At 34.9% G+C, this 19,404-nt stretch overlaps 1 protein-coding gene across 1 annotated transcript in view; it reads right to left on the bottom strand.

The window, feature by feature from the left end:
* Positions 1-19,404, bottom strand: part of CNTN6 (contactin 6) — a 168,072-nt gene that overhangs the window by 76,804 nt on the left and 71,864 nt on the right. Inside the window, 2 exon segments of the mRNA XM_007076625.3 lie at positions 996-1,132; positions 4,855-5,039. Coding sequence (XP_007076687.3) covers positions 996-1,132; positions 4,855-5,039 — 322 coding nt within the window.

Below are 19,404 nucleotides of genomic sequence, written 5' to 3'. Positions count from 1 at the left end.
GAAACAGCCAAATCTGTTACAGAGTCCCATTTGGAGTAGAGAAATACAATTTTGAGTGCACATAATGAAATAGCTTAATAGAGCAAATATAATTTTAAAAAAAATATTTCAGTATACCTATTACCATCCTTTAAAGATAATGAAAGTAGGCTGGAAGAAACAGAAAATGTTCTATGCAAAAAGGCATTCAGGAAGAAAATTTCACTAAAACCAAAACAAATAAGAGCATTATTTTCATCTTCTAAACACTAGATGTTCTTTGTGGCCCAAGCTGTGCCTACAAGTGCAAAGTAAAAGGGAGAATTAACACAATTATTTGGATAATGTGATGGGGGGGGAAAGCCAATTTTGTCTCATTTTCAGTATACTGTACAATAAAGTATGCTCCAAATTGAAAAATGTGGATAATTGCCTCAGTTCTCCACATCCTATGGGTTTAGAGTCATTAGTTTTTGTAAAAGCCAGATAGTGGTTAATGTTTAAGAGCTTGGATTCCATAATCAGATTATGTTTAAAACAAATTCTAATATTTACTAGCTACTGTGTGACTTTGGACAAGTGACCTAACCTGTCTGAAACCAATTTTCTTCATCTATGGAAGAAATAATACTAGCATCTCTCTCATAAAATTGTCATGAGGATACAAAAAAAACGCATGGAAAAATATTTACATAGGACCAGGCTCATACAACAGTTTAGTGGATGTTAATTAAGACGGTGATGGTGATGATGATATTTGAATATGGATCTATCACTGAGTAGTGTGTGACCTTATGCAAGTTGTCCTCTCTACCCTTAATTTTTTCATTTGAAAAATGGGGATAATATTAATAGCTACTTTGAGCTTATTTAAGTACTATATAAATTAGTGTATGTGAGGAGTATACTGCCTTTCCTAGCACCTACTAAGCATCCCACAAACATTAGCTGTTACTGGTAGTAAAAAAATTTCCCTAGGAGATAGGTGAAATTTTAATATCAACATAGTTGCTTACCTCTGGAGTGAGGCGTTCACCATTCTTTAACCAAGTGTACCAAGGATTTGGCTTTCCACTAGCTTTGCATTCCCAAAACAAACTGTCATAGATAGACAGGTAAGTATTTTGGATTTTTTGTTCCCATTCTGGTGGGGCTGTTTCAAAAACAGATAAGAACAACTACTTGGCAAGTCAATTATCCAAAACATTGCACAACATTCCAAGGACTATAGAAAGCAGAAGGACAAAGCTAACTGGGTCCAATTGTACTGAAAACACACGATTGAGGGAAGGGAAATGTAGAAGCCTCAATGTGGAACAACAGAAATCTTGTAAATATCAGTGGTCCTTCGGCATAAGATAAATGTTTGCCATTTGTCATTGTGATGTCCCTTTATAGCAACTTGGGAGTTGTAGGAAAACGTCCAAATGCAGAACAAGGCCAGAGAATAATTTCATGGTAAATATTAGTACATAGGTCAAGTTAGAAAATGTATACTAAATCAGAACCCACTGTGAGCAAAGGCCCATGATTATATTTGGTTTGAACTAACTAAAAGGAAGTTTATCTATATCAGACATAATTACAATTCAATAGCTTGAAGCACAATTCAAATATGAGCCTTATCACATTTTAGGAGGATTAGAGTCCAATTTTTTTTCCCCAACATAAAACTCTTGATAGGAAATGAGAACTTTCGAGTTTTATTTAAGCTCAGCACCTAAATTTAATCCTGGGCATCCATTATCCAAAACCTTATTTTGTAATATGACCAAGTTCTACATTGTACTGAGGCAAAAAAAAACCCAACTGGTTTAATTAACGTTAAAGTGTTATTTAGGTGTCAGGTAGTATTATCCTTACTATAATTCATAGAAACAGGTGGGGTGTAAATTAAATGTTCTTTCATAAAATGACAGGAGGCTGCCTGGCTGTGTCATTTATCCCTCTTTTATTTAGGTCTGTCCTCAGATACGTAGGAGTGAATGCAATTTCCTTCGGAATTGCAGGCTTTTATAAGCTAGATATGTAATTGCAGTTAATTCTCCCTCTAGTCATTTGTAGAGATGTTTGCAGACATGTGAGACAACCTGCTCGAGAAGACATAGTTAAAAAACAGAGAAGCCAAACTTTGAACCCTGAAAGCAGAGCCTAAGTTAAGGGGTCGTGTTCATTTTGCCTGTTAGGAATGCCAGCCCAAAGATAAGGCATCAGGAAGAGGAAGAGTCTACAGGGAAGGAAAGAGGCAATGCAAGGGTCAGTTATTAAGTTAGCCACCAAGATGGGCCACTGTTACTTGATCCTCTGTGAACTTCTAAGGGGTCTTTACAACTGCCTACTGAGGAAAAGGAAGAGGAAGTATTTATTCATTGGCTTCTGTCCACCGTCATTCAAGGTTAGTATAGATGTTCTATATTAGCAGACCCAGGTTGTGTGCACCGAAGTGCTGAGTAGGTTCTAAGAGAACAAAGAAAACCGAAGGAGGAAACAAGATGGACTTGGTGTGGCACCTGAGACAAGACTCTATCAGGTTATACCTACAAAACCTAGAGCTGGTGACTGTAGCAGTGAATGGAGAAAGAAGTGTGACTGAGAGTCTTTGAAAGTTGTACGAGTATGTCTGACTTCCAGGGTTTTCCCATTGCAACATCTGCTTCCTACTAAGATAAAAGGTCCTTCAGAGAGCTGGTCACTGAGAAGAAGGAATCATGATGTCTCACTGTAGTAGAAACTAAGCCTGGGATTACCACCTGTGGAAATCGGGACAACTTCCAGTTACAGAATATGATTATCACAGTTTTGAGGGACAAATTAAGGCAAGAGTTAGATGAAGTAGATGTATGGATGAAAGTGAATCATGTTTCTGAATGTTATTAGCAAAATTTTATAATCTGTGAAGATTGTTGAGAAATTTTCTTAACATATGTTTGACCTGGGAAAAGAAATAAATACATATAAAATTCACATAGGTTGTAAAAGTTTGAAATACATATGGTTTTAATGTTTAATGCAATAATTATAACTTTACAATGTATTTATTTTGTTAATACGTAAATTCTTTGCATGCTTCAGATTCTAAAGACCAAAGTTTTAAATCTTCAACAATGTAGGAAATGCATGAAACAATGGACCTAGGATTTCAGGTCAACTATATGGGCTTGGATTTTAGATTTTCTTTCTTTCCCTACTGAGTGATTATGGAAAGTCACTTAACTTCTCTGAATAGATTTCATTTTCTATAATGATATTATTATAATGGTATCATTTTCTATAATGATGATACTTAAAGATTTCTTTTCGAGGTAATAAAGATGGAATATAGAAGAAAAGGGTTCTGAATTTAAACACCGCAATATAATAAAACCGTTTCTTTTCTTAAAATTATCAGGTATTATGCAATTCTCAGGTACTTGAGTCAATACTCTGCTCCTTTGGGAGCATGATAACAAGTAAATCAATAGGTTAATAAGAAGTATAATATTTATCTTATTGACCAATTATCTGTTATTATCCCACAAGGACCATTTGGACTCATTAAATAGCTAATGACAAATATTTCTACTTCTTACTATCATTAAGAATGACATGAATTAATATTTGTAAAATCTGCTGTGTAAGCTAACAGTTTCTATACGGAAAGCACTTTCTTATTGACTTCTGGTTTATAGATACCTTCATTTCCTGTTTAATCACTGGGCTATATCTTTGTCTACTTAATAGAAAAATGGAATCTCTATTAAAAACTAGCCAAAGCTTTTAATATCTTGGTGCCACCCAAAACTCCCAGTCACATCCTTACTATTTTATTTACAATGGATGCTAGATGTGAAAGAATGTTTTAAAAAATACCTGTATATATAGCTACAACTGTAGACGAATAATCAGCAGGATATCATATTCTATATATATAAAATAATACTTTTCATTCAAGGTTAAAATAGGAAATTCTAAAGGAAATGGAAAATAATATAATCAAAGCACAATTTACTCTCCCCACAGGATACTCAATTGCCATTCCTATGAGGTAATTACAATACCTTAGATTTTTCCAGTTATGAAAAAAATACATATTTTCCCCAATTACTTTATCATTGTTTGTAAACATGTCACACAGAAAAGTATTTTTGGTCATGTGTAAATACAGTCTTAAAAAGTTCTCCAGTACTGATATATTAAATTTGGCAAAAATAAGTTAAGAATATCTTAAGGGCACCAAACATTTTGATAATTCTGGGGTATATTTTATGGTTTATTTTCTGTAAAAAAAAAAAAAAAGAAGCAAACTTTATGCAACTGTATATTTTGGCCTGAATAAAAGAAGACATGAAGCCAATTTTTACATAATATTTGCTTTCGTTTGAGATTCTGGTAATTGAGACCAACATATATTTTAAGTGTAGTAATAACATTATTTTTCTATTATCTACATATGAACAGACAAAATCTGGGAAATAGAAACAAATACTGAAAACTACCATTCAGTATTATATTTCTCCTGTCAGTCTCTCCTTTTGTGAATTCTACTTAGGATTATAATTAAGATTGTCATGAGCTGTTGCTGAATGTTTTATGGGAAATATATTGAGTTCTATGCTACTTTGTGTTATAAACTTTTATAGCTTTAATGTGACATTGCTGATACTTTCAAGGCAATTATAATAAATAATAGCAAGTAAAGACCATGATGGAATTAAAAGCGTATTTTAAAAATGGTCATGCCCACCTGCCCATCAGTGTATTAAGCATCCTAACCTACACATGTGTCTTCTTTATTTCTCCTATGACATTTTCCACACCATGCTAATGACCTTCACTATCTCCTATGAAAGATATTACCAAAAATTTCATATACTTTTTGAAATTCTATTAGCTTACCATAGAAAATGAGTTGACCCTTTGCAAGGTTTCTTCCTCGAAGGTTGCCTGCAATGCACTCATAGAAGCCTTCATCTTCCTGTTGAAAGTTCGGGATTTCAAGAATAGCTTGGGATTTGCTGTACTTGACTTTCCCTGGCAACGGGTTTCCATCCAACCTCCTCCAACTAATATCGGGGACTGGACTAAACAGTTATACCTCATTAGAATAGAAGACGATTTAGTCTTTACGACAGCAGGATAAATTAAGAGTGTCCTTAAGAATAACTCTCAAGGAAAATTTTCCAATCAATCTATTATGTTATGACTACTTTTCAGATCATGCAAGCATTCACCATTCACTCATCCAGCAATTTATAATACTTCTTAAGTGCCTGCTATGTGCAAATCATTGTGCTATTATCAGGAAATAAATCGATGAATAAAATAGATACATTATCTACCCTCATGTTGCTTAAAGACCGGCAGAGAAACATACAATAAATAAATAATAAAAAATAATACATTTGTAAATTGCAGTAACTGCAAAAAGGAAACAGAGTGCAGAAATAGGAACAAGATTTTATCAGTGTAAATATGGTGGTCAGGAAATTCTTTGCGAGCATGTGACATTTAAGAGTAGGCAAGCTTCTTCTATATATTATAGGTTTTAAGATTAAAATACAGATTGCTCTATAGCTAAATTGGTACTAATACATAACTGAAGACCTCTGTGATGAATGAGCTAGACTATCAAGCAGGACCAGTACTATGTAATAGATCTATATAAATTGGGAGTATAGGTTTCATCATCCTCAAAAGAATGTACTCATTTATAACTTATCTAAAATGAAAACCAAAAATAAATAAATAAATAACGTAAAAGATAACTTTACATTGTACCATTAGAATTTGTGGAGTTCCTTTATTTATAGATTTAGCTTAATACCTTATGTCTAATATCTTTAGTCTAATATGAATATCTTTTAAAATAGCAAAATATATTTACAATATCTGAATCGAAGAGCTAACAAAGAGTGATGAATTTAGAAATTCGTGGTGAGAAAGATCTTACTTTTTACAGATATAATATAAAGAAATGCAGGCTACATGTAAAGTTATAGCAGGATTGTAAGATCAGTTCCTAATCTATTTACATTAACATCTTTCCTTTCCTACTGCCAAGTCATTCTTCTTTCCCTAATAGATTTCCAGATGATTTAAATGTTTCTATTCTAAATTTTTAAATTAACAATAATAATGAAAGTAAATCATTTTGCAAAGCCAAATTGTAAACTTTGTCAAAGATACAGGATTTCTTCAAGTTAACAAAAATAATGTGGGGAAACCACCTAATGAAATACAAAGTGGTTGACTACGAGGTGTGGCATTTGAGTAGTAAACAACTGAAGAAAATTGGTGATGGTGACTCAGTAGAGGATTCAAATAAAGCAAAATTGATCAAGTCCAAGGAATTTTTTATTGGCAGACAATGATGGCCCTTCCATTCAAATCAAAGACATAAACAACGTAGAAAGCGATACATGTGCTCCTACAGATTTGCCAGAAAACATATCCCCTAGTCAGTGTGTGATTTGTCTATTCTTCTCAGAATTAGTATATAGTTAAAAACGTGACTTGAATTCTTATAAACACACAAAAAAATAATTATTATGATACACTTAGTTTTTGTCTTTTTAAAAAGACTTTCCACTTACCACAAATTTAGGTTGACATTTTAGTAGAATGGCATATTCCTACCAACAATTAACCTCAGATAACTGGTTTTCTTATATATATTCATTTTATGGAATACAAAACTACAAATAAAAATGAAGTACTAGAAGAAAAATTATTCATATAGGAAGATCTTCACCAAGTCTGGTAAATTTTGTAGTATATGCCCTATCATCTAATTTTTTAAATATATGTTGTACATGTGTGAAGACAGTAAAAGTTATTATCTGTGAGTAGTAGGAATATTAATGCCTTTAATTTTCTTCTTTCTGCTTATCTCTATTTTCCATTATTTTTCTACAAAAGCATTCATTATCTATGTAATAAAAATTTCTAAGAAAATTTACTTACAAAGAGAAAAATAAATAGAGGCTCAGATACTTGTCTAAATTCATGATCCTTTCCCATTTTTTTATGACAGTGTACCTCTGAGGTTTATGACCAATACATGAAGAGTATTTAACTAAAAAAAGCTTTTAACTTAAAGCATTCAGACAAAACAAAATCAGTAAAGACTGAGTATTTCCCAGTTATATAATAGTTCTTTATTTTGATTATGAAAACAGAAGTCAATTTTTAACATACCTATCTAAATCTGAGTCAGTTTGGCATTTAATAAAAATAATTGTAATTATATCACAATAAATAGCTACTGCTTATTAACCACGAACTATGTGCCTGGTATTATGTATGGGTAAAACATGCAAAGATCATTTCATTTACTTTTCCTATAGTTACAGGGCATAAATAGGATTTATTTCCAAGTTTCTTTGCCCTAAAAGCTATGTACTTAATCATAAGGCAATACAGACCCTACAGCTTTTGTAGGATCACCCACGGATTTGGCATTTGTGGTTTTACAGTAGTGGCTCTCCATTTTTTTTTAATTTTTAATGTTTATTCATTTTTTGAGAGGCAGAGAAAGACAGAGTGTGAGTGGGGGAGAGGGAGGGAGGCAGGGAGGGAGGGAGGGAGAGAAAGAGAGAGAGAGAGAGAGAAGAGAGAATCCAAAGCAGGATCCAGGCTTGGCACCAGCAGCACAGAGCTGAACACAGGGCTCGAACCCATGAGCGGTGAGATCATGACACTTAACTGACTGAGCCACCCAGGTGCCCCCCCCCCCGCCTTAAAAAAAAAAATGTTTATTCAAGTGGCTCGCCATTTTAAGTGTCCAAATTAAGTTGGGGTAAAAAGAACAAGTCCCATCCATCCTAACTATTCCTACTTTCCACAGAAGAACTCAGTGATAGCACCGAAGTCTCTCTGGATACGCTTTTTTCCCTTAATGGATGAAACGGCATATCCATAGAGATATACCTTTCCAATAGAAGTAATGCAGCAGACAATGTCAGTACTCTAATTGTGTGCCTTCTGATCCCTTAGCCACCACAGATTCTGAAGTGCTATTACCCTCAACATTGAGTATCTGTATCTGTTTGTGACAACCACCCTCAAGCTGCTGTAGCTAACTTTCCCTTCAAAGAGGTGAAAGCAGCTAGGTATTTACATATCCCCAGGGACAGCTATCAATCAACAACTGACTAAGTGCTGTGATACAAATATTCTATCTTCCCTGCCCCTGCTGGTGGGCCATCTCTCAGGTGTGAGTCTCTCCAGAGCTCCCATACAGGACTGAGGCAAATTTAACTTCCATGACATTTTGCTTGATACCATACCCTGCTTGGCTACTCTTCCTTCCCTGTCCCACTTCTTCATTCTCCCATGGGTTCTTTCTAAAAACTCTTCTAACCAACCACTTGCAAAAAATTATCCTTTCAAGGTCTGCTTCTTGGAAAACCAATTTAGTAGAATTCCCAATATGCTCTGGCCTTGTTCTACTTTAATTATAACATCGATTTTAAGGAAGCCTTAAATAATTCTCAGTATGGTATGGCTATTAGACACACATAGAAATGGTATTCTGAAGTATTAAACATCAGTGGAATACAAGACCAGAACTAAGCAGTAGAATCCTAGTGGAAAGCCATGGCTGTGGAACATACAAGGTCTAATTTACACCAGAATAATAGCAAAAGGCAAGGGATGTAGAAATGTAGAAGAGACACAAGGCTGAACACAGAGATAAGTTTCTCACATAAAAAAGAACATCTTTTTTTTTTTTTCACCTCATTTGGGGGTGGAGTGATAAATCTTCTCCCACAAACCATTTAATTAGGGAGATTATAATATAATCTTCTAATGTAAGATTATTCAATTTTGAAGAAGGATATAAGATTTAGAGTCCTAAATTCTCAATTGCAGTGGATCCATATTTGATTGGGTCATTGGTTGGTTTCTGTCTGCATTTTGATTTTCCTTTAAAGAGCCTCCTAACTTTACTTCATCTGATTTGAATTGGAAGCATTAGACCTCTGGCTTCAGGAGAGAGCACAAGATAAAGGTCTTGCCATTAGAAGCAGATGCACCATAGTATCTGGGGTTGGTCAATTATGAGAACCAAGACAACCAATCAGAGAAAACAATACTCAATTCTGTGAATGTTTTTGGAAGAGCTGTCGAAAAGAGAATCGTTTTTTTCACTGTGGTTTGCTCAGACAGAATACAAACTTGGAACTTCTAGGCAACAATTTCCTTCCCACCAAATGGAGCAAGTATCTTTGAAAGCTAAAGCTACTACAAAGGCAAGAATCTTGGGATTCTTCACACGCCTAGATCAAGTCATGCCTGATGCCCCCCCCCCCCAATCTCTCTTTGAACATTTCTGTAAGTCAATACATTTCTTTTTCTTTTTTTTGGCTTAAGCTTGTTTGAGTTGTTTTCTTGATGCTTTCAACCCTCTCCCCTCCGCCCCAACAAAAGACATGACAAATAGATTCTGATGCCTGGATTTAGATGCTGTGTGACTGAATTATACAAAATGGTGGATTGCTGGTGGATCCTGGGTGGCTCAGTTGGTTAGGTGTCTGACTCTTGATTTCGGCCTAGGTCATGATCTCATGGTCTGTGCTGACAGTGTAGAGTCTGCTTGGGATTCTCTCTCTCCCCCTCTCTCTGCCCCTCTCCTGCTCATGCATATTGTTCTCTCTCTCTCTCAAAATAAATAAACTTAAAAAAAAAACAATATGGTGGACATTACATTTTAAACTCCATACATTAGAATTCTCATGGCAACTACACTATCAAAAAAATCACTCAAATATTTTAAAAGTTTTTTTTTTTAAAAAGAAGTCTTATCAACTGTATTTTGTGACTACATTTCATGTTAAAATTACTAATGGGAGAAAAATCAAACAGTTTTATAAGAATTCACAGTTACTAATTAAATTCTGAGATTTTTTTTCAGATTTGTTAAGTCACTGTTAAATGTGAATGCCATGATCCTCCTGATTATCACTGGTAATGTGATGTATAGAGACAGAGAGAATAAGTGCAAAACACAGATTACATAAAAATACATATTCATTTTAATCAAAAGTTCCCATTTTGTCCTGAAACTTCTTATGAAGACACTAAATGAACTGCTTTAGATTTCACACCCTCTGTCTTTTCTAAAGGCATCCCAAATGGACAGTGGGTGGGAAGAACTGGGATCTACAAAAAATGAAATTACTTTAGTAATGAGTCTAGTTTGTTAATGCAAGCTCACTTTTCTAAGACATACTGTGCTATGTAAATAATAATAATTATAATAATGAAGCTGTCATAATAGAATACTATTTATGCAGTACAGAGCAGAATACAGCTCTTATCAGCTCCTTATCAGCTATATTTTGTTCCACCTTATAAACATGAATTTTCTCATTTGTGGAATGGGGATTAATAATAGTACATAATTCACAGGATTTTGTGAGGATTAAATGATACAATCCATGTCCCATGTTCAACATGCTGTTTAGCACACATTATACACTACATTTGAGTGTTAATGATAAATTAAGAGAATCATTTAAAATCATTATTATGTTATTGTTATCATTTCAAAAGGAAAAATCCCGGCTGCTATTTATTTATTTTCTGTTCTCTGTTAAGGACTCCATTCACTATGCATTCAACATAAATTGATTTATGAACCATTTGTAAATTAAAAATAGATCTCCACGCTGTCAATGAAACAGGTACACAAACATACCCATATGACTCTAGAAGTAATTTCCTGCTTCTCAGTGCTTTATATATAGGCTGCTAGGATACTGTCCCGGATCATAGGGGTCATGCTTATTTCCTCACCCTGAGGGCAGAGATCTCTCAGGTGAGATACTACATGTTTTGCTGTGAACCACCTTTGTTTTCCAACATGGTTAATCATCTAAGACCATGGTGGGAGGGAGGAAAGGAATTATACAGAGTTCTCCAAAGAGAAACAAGGTCCTGTGTAAGATACCTGAGCATTTTTGTGAATATTAATACTCATTAACTGAGTGCTTACTATGTACCAGGCATTGTGACAGATGGCTTCCATTTGTCATCTAAGCTAAATACTCAGCTGGCAGCTGTTAACAATTCTAATTACCTTTTTGGAATGGAATTCCCGTTGAGACAGGTAATTTCTGTTAAATTATTGCCTGCCAATTCTCCTCCACTTAGACTTCCAGTACAGGCTAATTTATTGTGATTCACCTTCCAATTCTTTGAGTTACCACCCATTCAATTATAAACACTAGTAGACTACTTCTACTGTGGATTCAGCATTCTCCCTAGGATCTACCTAGTTTGTCCATGTCGGTGATGTTAGTGATGCAATATTCACTGGCAGTTCATCCTAGTTTAAAATAAGTGGTCTATTTAAAATGCATACTTTATAAATATAAATACATGAAGAACGCCATGGAGCAAGGGGGATCTTTGAGGGGTCTTCAGAATGGAGATTATCGTTAAATCTCTTGAAACTGTGCTGTTACAGAAGGGAAGTCAAAATACATGGTGCTGTCATTATCCTAATGGCAAATATCAGCCATATCTGGCAACATTTTGCTTTTAGCTTCAATCCCTCCTTGTCTTTTTTTTTTTTTTTAAAGTCTTCCCAAATACAATGTAGAAATTTAGCTTGGATATAAAGCTCAATAAATAAAACCAATCTGAAGCAACTCTCTTATCCAAAGTTTCCTCAGACCATAGGTGATGTGCTCACGAGTCTTGTATTTATTTTTTTATTTTATTTTTTCAACGTTTTTTATTTATTTTTGGGACAGAGAGAGACAGAGCATGAACAGGGGAGGGGCAGAGAGAGAGGGAGACAAAGAATCGGAAACAGGCTCCAGGCTCCGAGCCATCAGCCCAGAGCCATCAGCCCAGAGCCTGATGCGGCGCTCGAACTCACGGACCGCGAGATCGTGACCTGGCTGAAGTCGGACGCTTAACCGACTGCGCCACCCAGGCGCCCCTCGAGTCTTGTATTTAAAAAGGAGCATTGCAAAAGCCTTTTCTGATTTGGTTACTATTTGCTAAATCAAGTTTCCTGAAATTTCACACTAATGAAATACTACCAAATAATAACAGCAAAGTTTTTTCTCTCTTTCTTTGTTCTTCTGCCCCTCTGGTTTTGTGCTTCTTAAATAAGCATTGCCATAAATAAGGACTTTTACTCCATTCTCTCTCGTCATTATGCTTTTACTGAGAGAGCATCCTATTAATTTTATCTGAAGACGGAGTATACATTTGTTAACCATCTGGCCTCGTTCCAACCTGAATTGGAAGTTAAATTAAAGCTCTTCACACACTACTAGAAACTGTGCTTCAATTCTATACTATTAGCCCATAAATAGAATTTTCATTACTAGTGCTATTTGAGAAAGTTTATATTTCTCCCGTGGATTTCTTAAACCTCATTATCCACAGCTTAAATCCAGGCTATCCTAAGTTTTTAACTAGAAACTGGTACAGAGAACCAGTTTCCTAAGATGCTTATATTTGGGATTATTCTTAACTTGAACCTCATTTCAGAAAATCCTGTAGTGGCCATTTTTAATCGAAGACAGTGAAGCAGAATAACAAAACCAGCAAAGAGTGCCTTTGTTAAATTTTCAGACTGTTCAGCTAGCTACTTTCATTTCCCCAACTTGAAATATTCATACAAAGAGCTTGGAATGTAAGATTGTCCTATGGGGATACAATGTGGATATGTTCATGAGTTCTGTAGAAAAGCAATCTCAGTGTTACAGAAAAAGGAAAACTTTTTTGTTTTCAGTGATCTAAACGCAGTCATGATCCTGTTCTACTGGTCAGTGTCTATGCCAGGTTTCTCCGAGGGAAAAATTTTATGGTATGCGTGTATTCATCTGGTATTTGACAGTACAGTTGCTGCAGCCAACTGAAAAACTACAAACGGTTTAGTCATAATAGCAATGGTAACAGAGTGGTACTTGCATGTAGGGTAAAAGGACACAGGCAGGTTTTATGTGACTGAATGCAAATTGCCCAATTCTCTGAGCCTCCGCTTTCTCGTATAACTAGAGATAACAATGGGTACGTAAAAGGCTTCTTGAGAAGATCAAATAAGGAAATACGAGAATCCACTGTGAAATACAAAGTTTGAACCACAAACAAGGTTTACTAAATTTCCTTATCACCATGATCATCATCACATAGGGACAAGAAGCCTCTATTATTTAAAGATTCCCTAAGAATTTTATTGCCATTTTCTATTCTTTTTAACTAAAGTAAAATAAGTACTAATTTGCATGTGAAACATAAACTGGAGACCAGCATTCCAAGGTGAAAATGATACTGCATTTGGAAGTTAATTAACAGCTTGTCCATAATGTTTTGTCAATACATAATATTAACCCTAAATAAATACTTCTCTGATTGTGTGAACATTATGCTGCTCTAAAGTAAAGAAAATGACACTTCAGTTAAGGTATGTGAGGTTGTGGAAGCCTATGTTCCGTCAAATTTATAGGGCTTGATTTTAGCTCTGATCATAACCATATGCTTTCATATAAAGACATAAAGGAAACATTACATATGGTATGCTAATATATCATCATCCTATCATTAATATATGCAATAGGTATTGAACACATATTATATGCCTGGCACTGTGTTAAGTGCCTCAGTGAAACCATTATAACCATACTGTTTGACACAGGATTACTGTTATCCCCAGTACAGAAGTACACAAGGAGACTGGGGCGGAAAAAGGCTGGATAACATATCCAGTATCACACTGTAAACTTAAAATAAAAAGGTATTTGAACCAAAGTGTGTCTTTTCATAGAGACTGAGCTCTAAACCATCATGTTTTCCTTCTCCTGCATCAACTAACCAGATACAAAACAGGTTATCAAATTAGGATGTATTAGGATGTGCTTGGAAAATTTTCTTTATCTAACCAGTGGATAGAGTTCCTTTTGTCCAAGGTTCAGAAGATGAAATAATAGAATTGTTTGTTTGTTTTTTTTAACATATTGAGATACCTCCAGATTCCAATAAAGGTTGTAGAGAATGGTTTCAAGGTCAGCTGGAAAAAAGGAAGCAAGTAACTTCTTTTCCTTCAGTTCAATACCATTGTGGATTTGATATCTCTCTCATGCAGTTGCCAACTATTTAAAAAGTAAGAAATGTAGGTCTCCTAGGACAGGTGGTGATAGACTGAGATGGGAAGATGACGAGTTGCTTCCAGAAGCACATATATTCTTCCTGGATGAGTTTTAGAGCCTTCAAATTAGTTTAATTTTAGAAACAGCACTGTTAAACTCCACTTTATGGTTTTTGGGGAAAAAAATGAAAGGAGTGTTTGACACTGGATTCAGAGTATGCATGTAAGATCAAAAGAGACCCAACTTGTAGGCTGGGTCCCTGGTCTGTGAAAATGGCCCCTTTACAAGTACTCTTCAGGAGAACAGGGCAACACATTTCAGAATACTTCGCTTTTTAGGTTCCTTTTATCCAATAATTCTAATTTTCTGAAAATATACTGAGGAAGTTCTCATGGGCATGGGTAAAATACAGCCACAAGAGTATTCCTTACATCATTATTTGTGGCAACAAAAGTGGTAACAAAACAAAAAGAAATATAGTGTCTACCAGGAGGAGGCTGGATGAAAGTACACATTCAAATGTCCTCCTGTCATCACAAATGAGGGTAAAGAAGGCGTTTAAGGACCTGCAGATACATTCATACTTTATGGTTTTAAGATTTTTAGAAAACATTTTACAAAATAATGTATGTGCACATGAACAACATAGTATATAAAAGTAGTATAGGGTTATAACCCAAAGTATAAAATAAATATTCACTGATCAATACTGATAGACATAAATGAATAAATGGGCAGGGAAATATGACAAATCTCCCATGCAGAGGAATGCCAAATAAAGTATAAGGATTCAGTACCTTAAAGGAGGTGAAGCACAACTACCTATTCATTAAAATATGGATAGTGTGTGTATACTGACCTTCTTCCAAACAGTCAATATGGAAAGAGAGAAAAATAAGTACATTTACAGTGCAGAATCTTAACAAAAACTCCATCAGCCAAGTGATGAAGGCCAACATCAGCAGTTATAAGTCATTGTGGAATAGTAACAGTGATACGATGTGGTGAAATGGCACTTTGACTTGGTGTTCTTCCCCAAAACCCATAACCTCAGTCTCAATATGAGGAAAGTATTAGACAAATTCCAACAGAGGGTAATCCTACAATGACAATGACCGATGCTCCTCAGAACTGTCAAGGTCATCAAAAACAAGGCAAGTCTGAGACACTGTTACAGCAAAGAAGAATAGGGAGACCAAAAAATCTCAATGTAAAATGGTACCCTATATGGAATCTTGGAATTAAGAAAAAAAAGACATTAGACAAAAACCAAGCAAATTTGAAGCATGGACTCCAGTGAATAAAAGTCTTGGTTCATTAATTGAAACAGATATGCCATATTAATGCAAAATGTTAGTAATAGGGGAAAATGGGTGGGGTTATATGGGATTTCACTGTTCTATCTGCTCAGTTTTTCTGTTCTAAAACTGTTATTCAAAAGTCTATTAATCAAAGGAAATATTGGTGAAAGAAGAAAAAAAGAAGCAAGAACCTCCTATTTTCCAGAAATACAAAGGACCCCTTAAACAACAGCCTAAAATTAGCTCTACCAAAGGAATTGAGAGTGACTCCCTCTAATCTCAATTGAACAAAGGGCAGCCTGAGGAAAAGATAATCAGTCAGACTCCCAGAGTGAGTATCCTTGACTCTTTCTTCACCAAAAATTTGTAAGTAAAGAGCAGATCCCAAGAAAAATGTGTCATCATGTGTTGTTACACCCATTCTATTTTCAGCAGCCTGCAAACTCCACAGGGCTTTCATGTAATTTTCTTTATTTCCCTGGAGCCTAGCCTGGTGTCTGTGGCTTGTAGAATTCCTTCTGACTGGCTGACTAAATAAATGAAAGAATAAAGGAATTAATGATTGAATGTGGCATTCAAAGCATATTTGCTGAGTTAACAAATACTTGTGTTCAATTTGCCAAATGAGTGAGGGGATGACAATAACCCTTATACATGTTATTGAACACAGAACTTTGAAATGGTAAAGGTATTATTCTGAGCAAGTCCTTGAGGATTATATTAGCACAAAAATATAATGCATGGGGTGCCTGGGTGGCTCAGTTGGTACAGTATGCAATTCTTAATCTTCAGGTCATGAGTTCAAGCCCCACAGTGGCTGTAGAGGTTACTTAATTAAAACAAAACAAAACAAAACTAACAAACAAAAATGTGTTTATGCATATGTAATGTGAATATATAATGTTATGTGTATGTGTATATATAATGCAAATGTATATATGTGTATATATAATGTATGTGTACGTATACACACATAAATATTTATATATATGTGTGTGTGTATATATATACACATGTATATACACATGTCTATACATGTATATTTACACATGTATATACACATGTATATACACACACACACACACACACACACACACACACACATATATAAAATGCAGAGATCCTTTCTCTCCTGTGTGTTCCTTTTTACCTCCTCAGTTAAAGCAGCACTGACAATTACCATAATTAATAAAATTGTTAGTATTTATTGATTACCTCTTATGGGCCAGGAACTTTGGTATGTAAGTAGGTAAGTTTAATAGTATTTCCAGTCCTTACAATAATTCTACTCTATCTATCATTCATCTATCTATCTATCTATCTATCTATCTATCATCTATCATCTATCTATCTTCTACCTAATTTTGCCTTTGTTTTACAGATAAGTGAACTCACCAGAGTAGTCCAGCTATTCACAGGGGAATTTAGAACTTAAACACTGATCTTTTTGATTTCAAAGTCTACACTTTTTCCAGAAAGCAATGTTGTCTTGAAATGTTAGTGAATCCACTAATAAGTCATTCAGTCCTAGGGTGAGTGCATGTATATGTGTGCTTGTTGAGGATTAATGCCCTTCAATTTTTGAAAGATTGGCTTGAATATTTGTCAGTTCTCAGATCTGCATGCACAGCAAAGGTGGGGGGGTAGTTTATGAAGTTTACCATAGAATTTACCAGAATTTTCAATTTACCTCAAACAACATAGTATCACAATAACATGCAAAGCAATTAACAAGCACCTCAAGACTAGGTCTCAGTGTGGGGCAAATGGGACAAAACATACATGGAATAATAATATTCTGCTCTCCAGCTACTCAATTCAATGAGGGGGAAAAAAAGCCAATTTACTTACAAGTCATGCAATTAGGAAAATTTTACGATACTTCTTTGATTTCTTTTAAAGCAATTGTTAAAGGCCTAAAAAATGTAAACGCACCTAGTTTGATTTGAAAATGCCATTGTCCTCCTGAGGTACCATAGTGACCTTTCTTTGGTATAATTTACAATGATATCCATATGTGTAAGAGAAAAAAGTAAACAGTAGATAGCTTCTCTGTCATCTGAAATTTCTGGAATACCTAAAAACATCTTGTTGAAACTTCAGATTTATTGCTTAACATTAATAGCCAAGCTGGGTATCTTTTCCTTCATAAATTAGAAAAAAATAAATAAGATATACATGTCTACATAAATATAGTCCTGTGTGAAGGCTTCAGAACACATAGAACATTCAGTGCTGCTACTAATTTTATTTACATTTCTGAGCACTAACAGCAATGTTTCTAAATTAAGGTTAAAAAAGAAGAAGAAGAAGGAGGAAAATGTGTTTGGTTGTTTCTAAGAGAAGTATTAGAGTTATGAGGGATATCAGTTTAATTTCTTCACTAAGAGCAAAGGCCTATATTTTCCTAAAAGGAGACACTAAAATCTATCCGTCAATCATACTACATTTGCATAGCACCTACAAACAGAGTTTCTTAGGGTGTTTCACAATATAGTTAATTTGCAGCTTAGGTAATTAAGAGTCTGCCATGTTGAACAAATGAGACAAAGCTGAGACTTGAAAGCTGTGATCACGTCAGTTCTGAAACCCCAACATGGAAAGTGAGTTACACATCCCCAAAATCTTAGCAATTAAAGTTCAAGCAGGTATCTCAAGTTCTGTCTTAACTGTATATTCATGCTAGTCTATGGTGTTTTAGGATGGTCAGATTCTATGAGTCAACACTCGAGTCAGCTTTCCCTAGACCTCACTCTCTAGTCACCCTGCCTGCCTGATGGCAGCAGTCTCCCACATGGGTTTCTGTCACTGAAACTGTGTTTTCTGTTCCATCTCTAATCATCTATCCCAAATTTTTATAAATGGTAGATACTGCCATCATCTCATACAAACCCATGGGGGGAATGCTCCTCAGTGGACCTGATTAATTTTTGGAAACACTTCTTGCCTCTTATTAAAAATCACCTGAATTTTAAAAAAGGTTATCTTTTTATTTATTTTTTAATTTTTAATATATAAAGATAAGGCTCACTTGTTGCTGAAATGTTAGTAATTACAGAGACTCTAAATGGGAAATACATCTATAATTCCATTCCTCAGACAAAATCTTTTAAATATTTTACTGAAATTTTTCAAGACTTTGTGAGGAAAACATTTATAGAATTGGGGCTAACTGCCTCTACCCACAGGGAATAAATTCATATATTAAAAGATAATTTAATGTAAATATCAAATGGCTATGAGTGTGAGTTTTGAAGTCAGAATCAGTGAAATTTACATTTCAATTCCAGAGTTAAATTTATGTTGATTTAGACACTTAATTTCTCTAAACTTCACTGCATTCACCTTCACAATTAGCATTAAAAACAATACCTGGCTTCTAGCTATGTTCAGATCACTGGGACTTTATTTACCCTCCTACTGGAAACAAATGAAAACCTGGACAATTACATGAGGAAAAAACCTGATCCCAGAAACAGAACAATGGACAGCACAAAACTGTGATCCCTGAAGGAGGGGAAATACATGAAGCAGCCTTTGGTATCTTGGTTTTTCTATCGACAGGACCTTTCCAGAGGAAAGAATCAGGAAGGGGAACCTAAATAGGGCATTACTGTTTCACTGAGTTCAGGAGACACATGAGGCCAAAGCGACTGGATTGTACAACAGAGTATCAGAGAGGATGGGATTAATGAAAAGAAAGTGCACAAGTGTATCACATGGGACTGAGCATACAACAATTTTCAGAACTCAAACAGGGCTGTAAGACAGCAGATTTCCTCCAGGCTATAGAAGAGAAATTTAATAAACACTGGAGCATTCAGTAGGGGCATGCATCTTACTAGTTAACTAGCCTGAGACTAAAGTCTACTCTATAGCTAGCTAGGCTTCATAATAAGCCACAGAAAGATCAAGCAGATTTATAGTAGCTTATCAATAAAATCTAGTAGCTGTCAATAAAATCTAGTATTTTAAATATGCACCACAATATGGCATATAACAACATAACATTATGTCTATAATTCAAGCTAAAT

The sequence above is a fragment of the Panthera tigris genome, chromosome A2, assembly GCF_018350195.1.
Source record: "Panthera tigris isolate Pti1 chromosome A2, P.tigris_Pti1_mat1.1, whole genome shotgun sequence".
NCBI classification, from domain to species: Eukaryota; Metazoa; Chordata; class Mammalia; order Carnivora; family Felidae; genus Panthera; species Panthera tigris.
The sequence above is the reverse complement of the archived record's forward strand: the minus strand, read 5'-3'. Positions and strand labels throughout refer to the sequence as shown.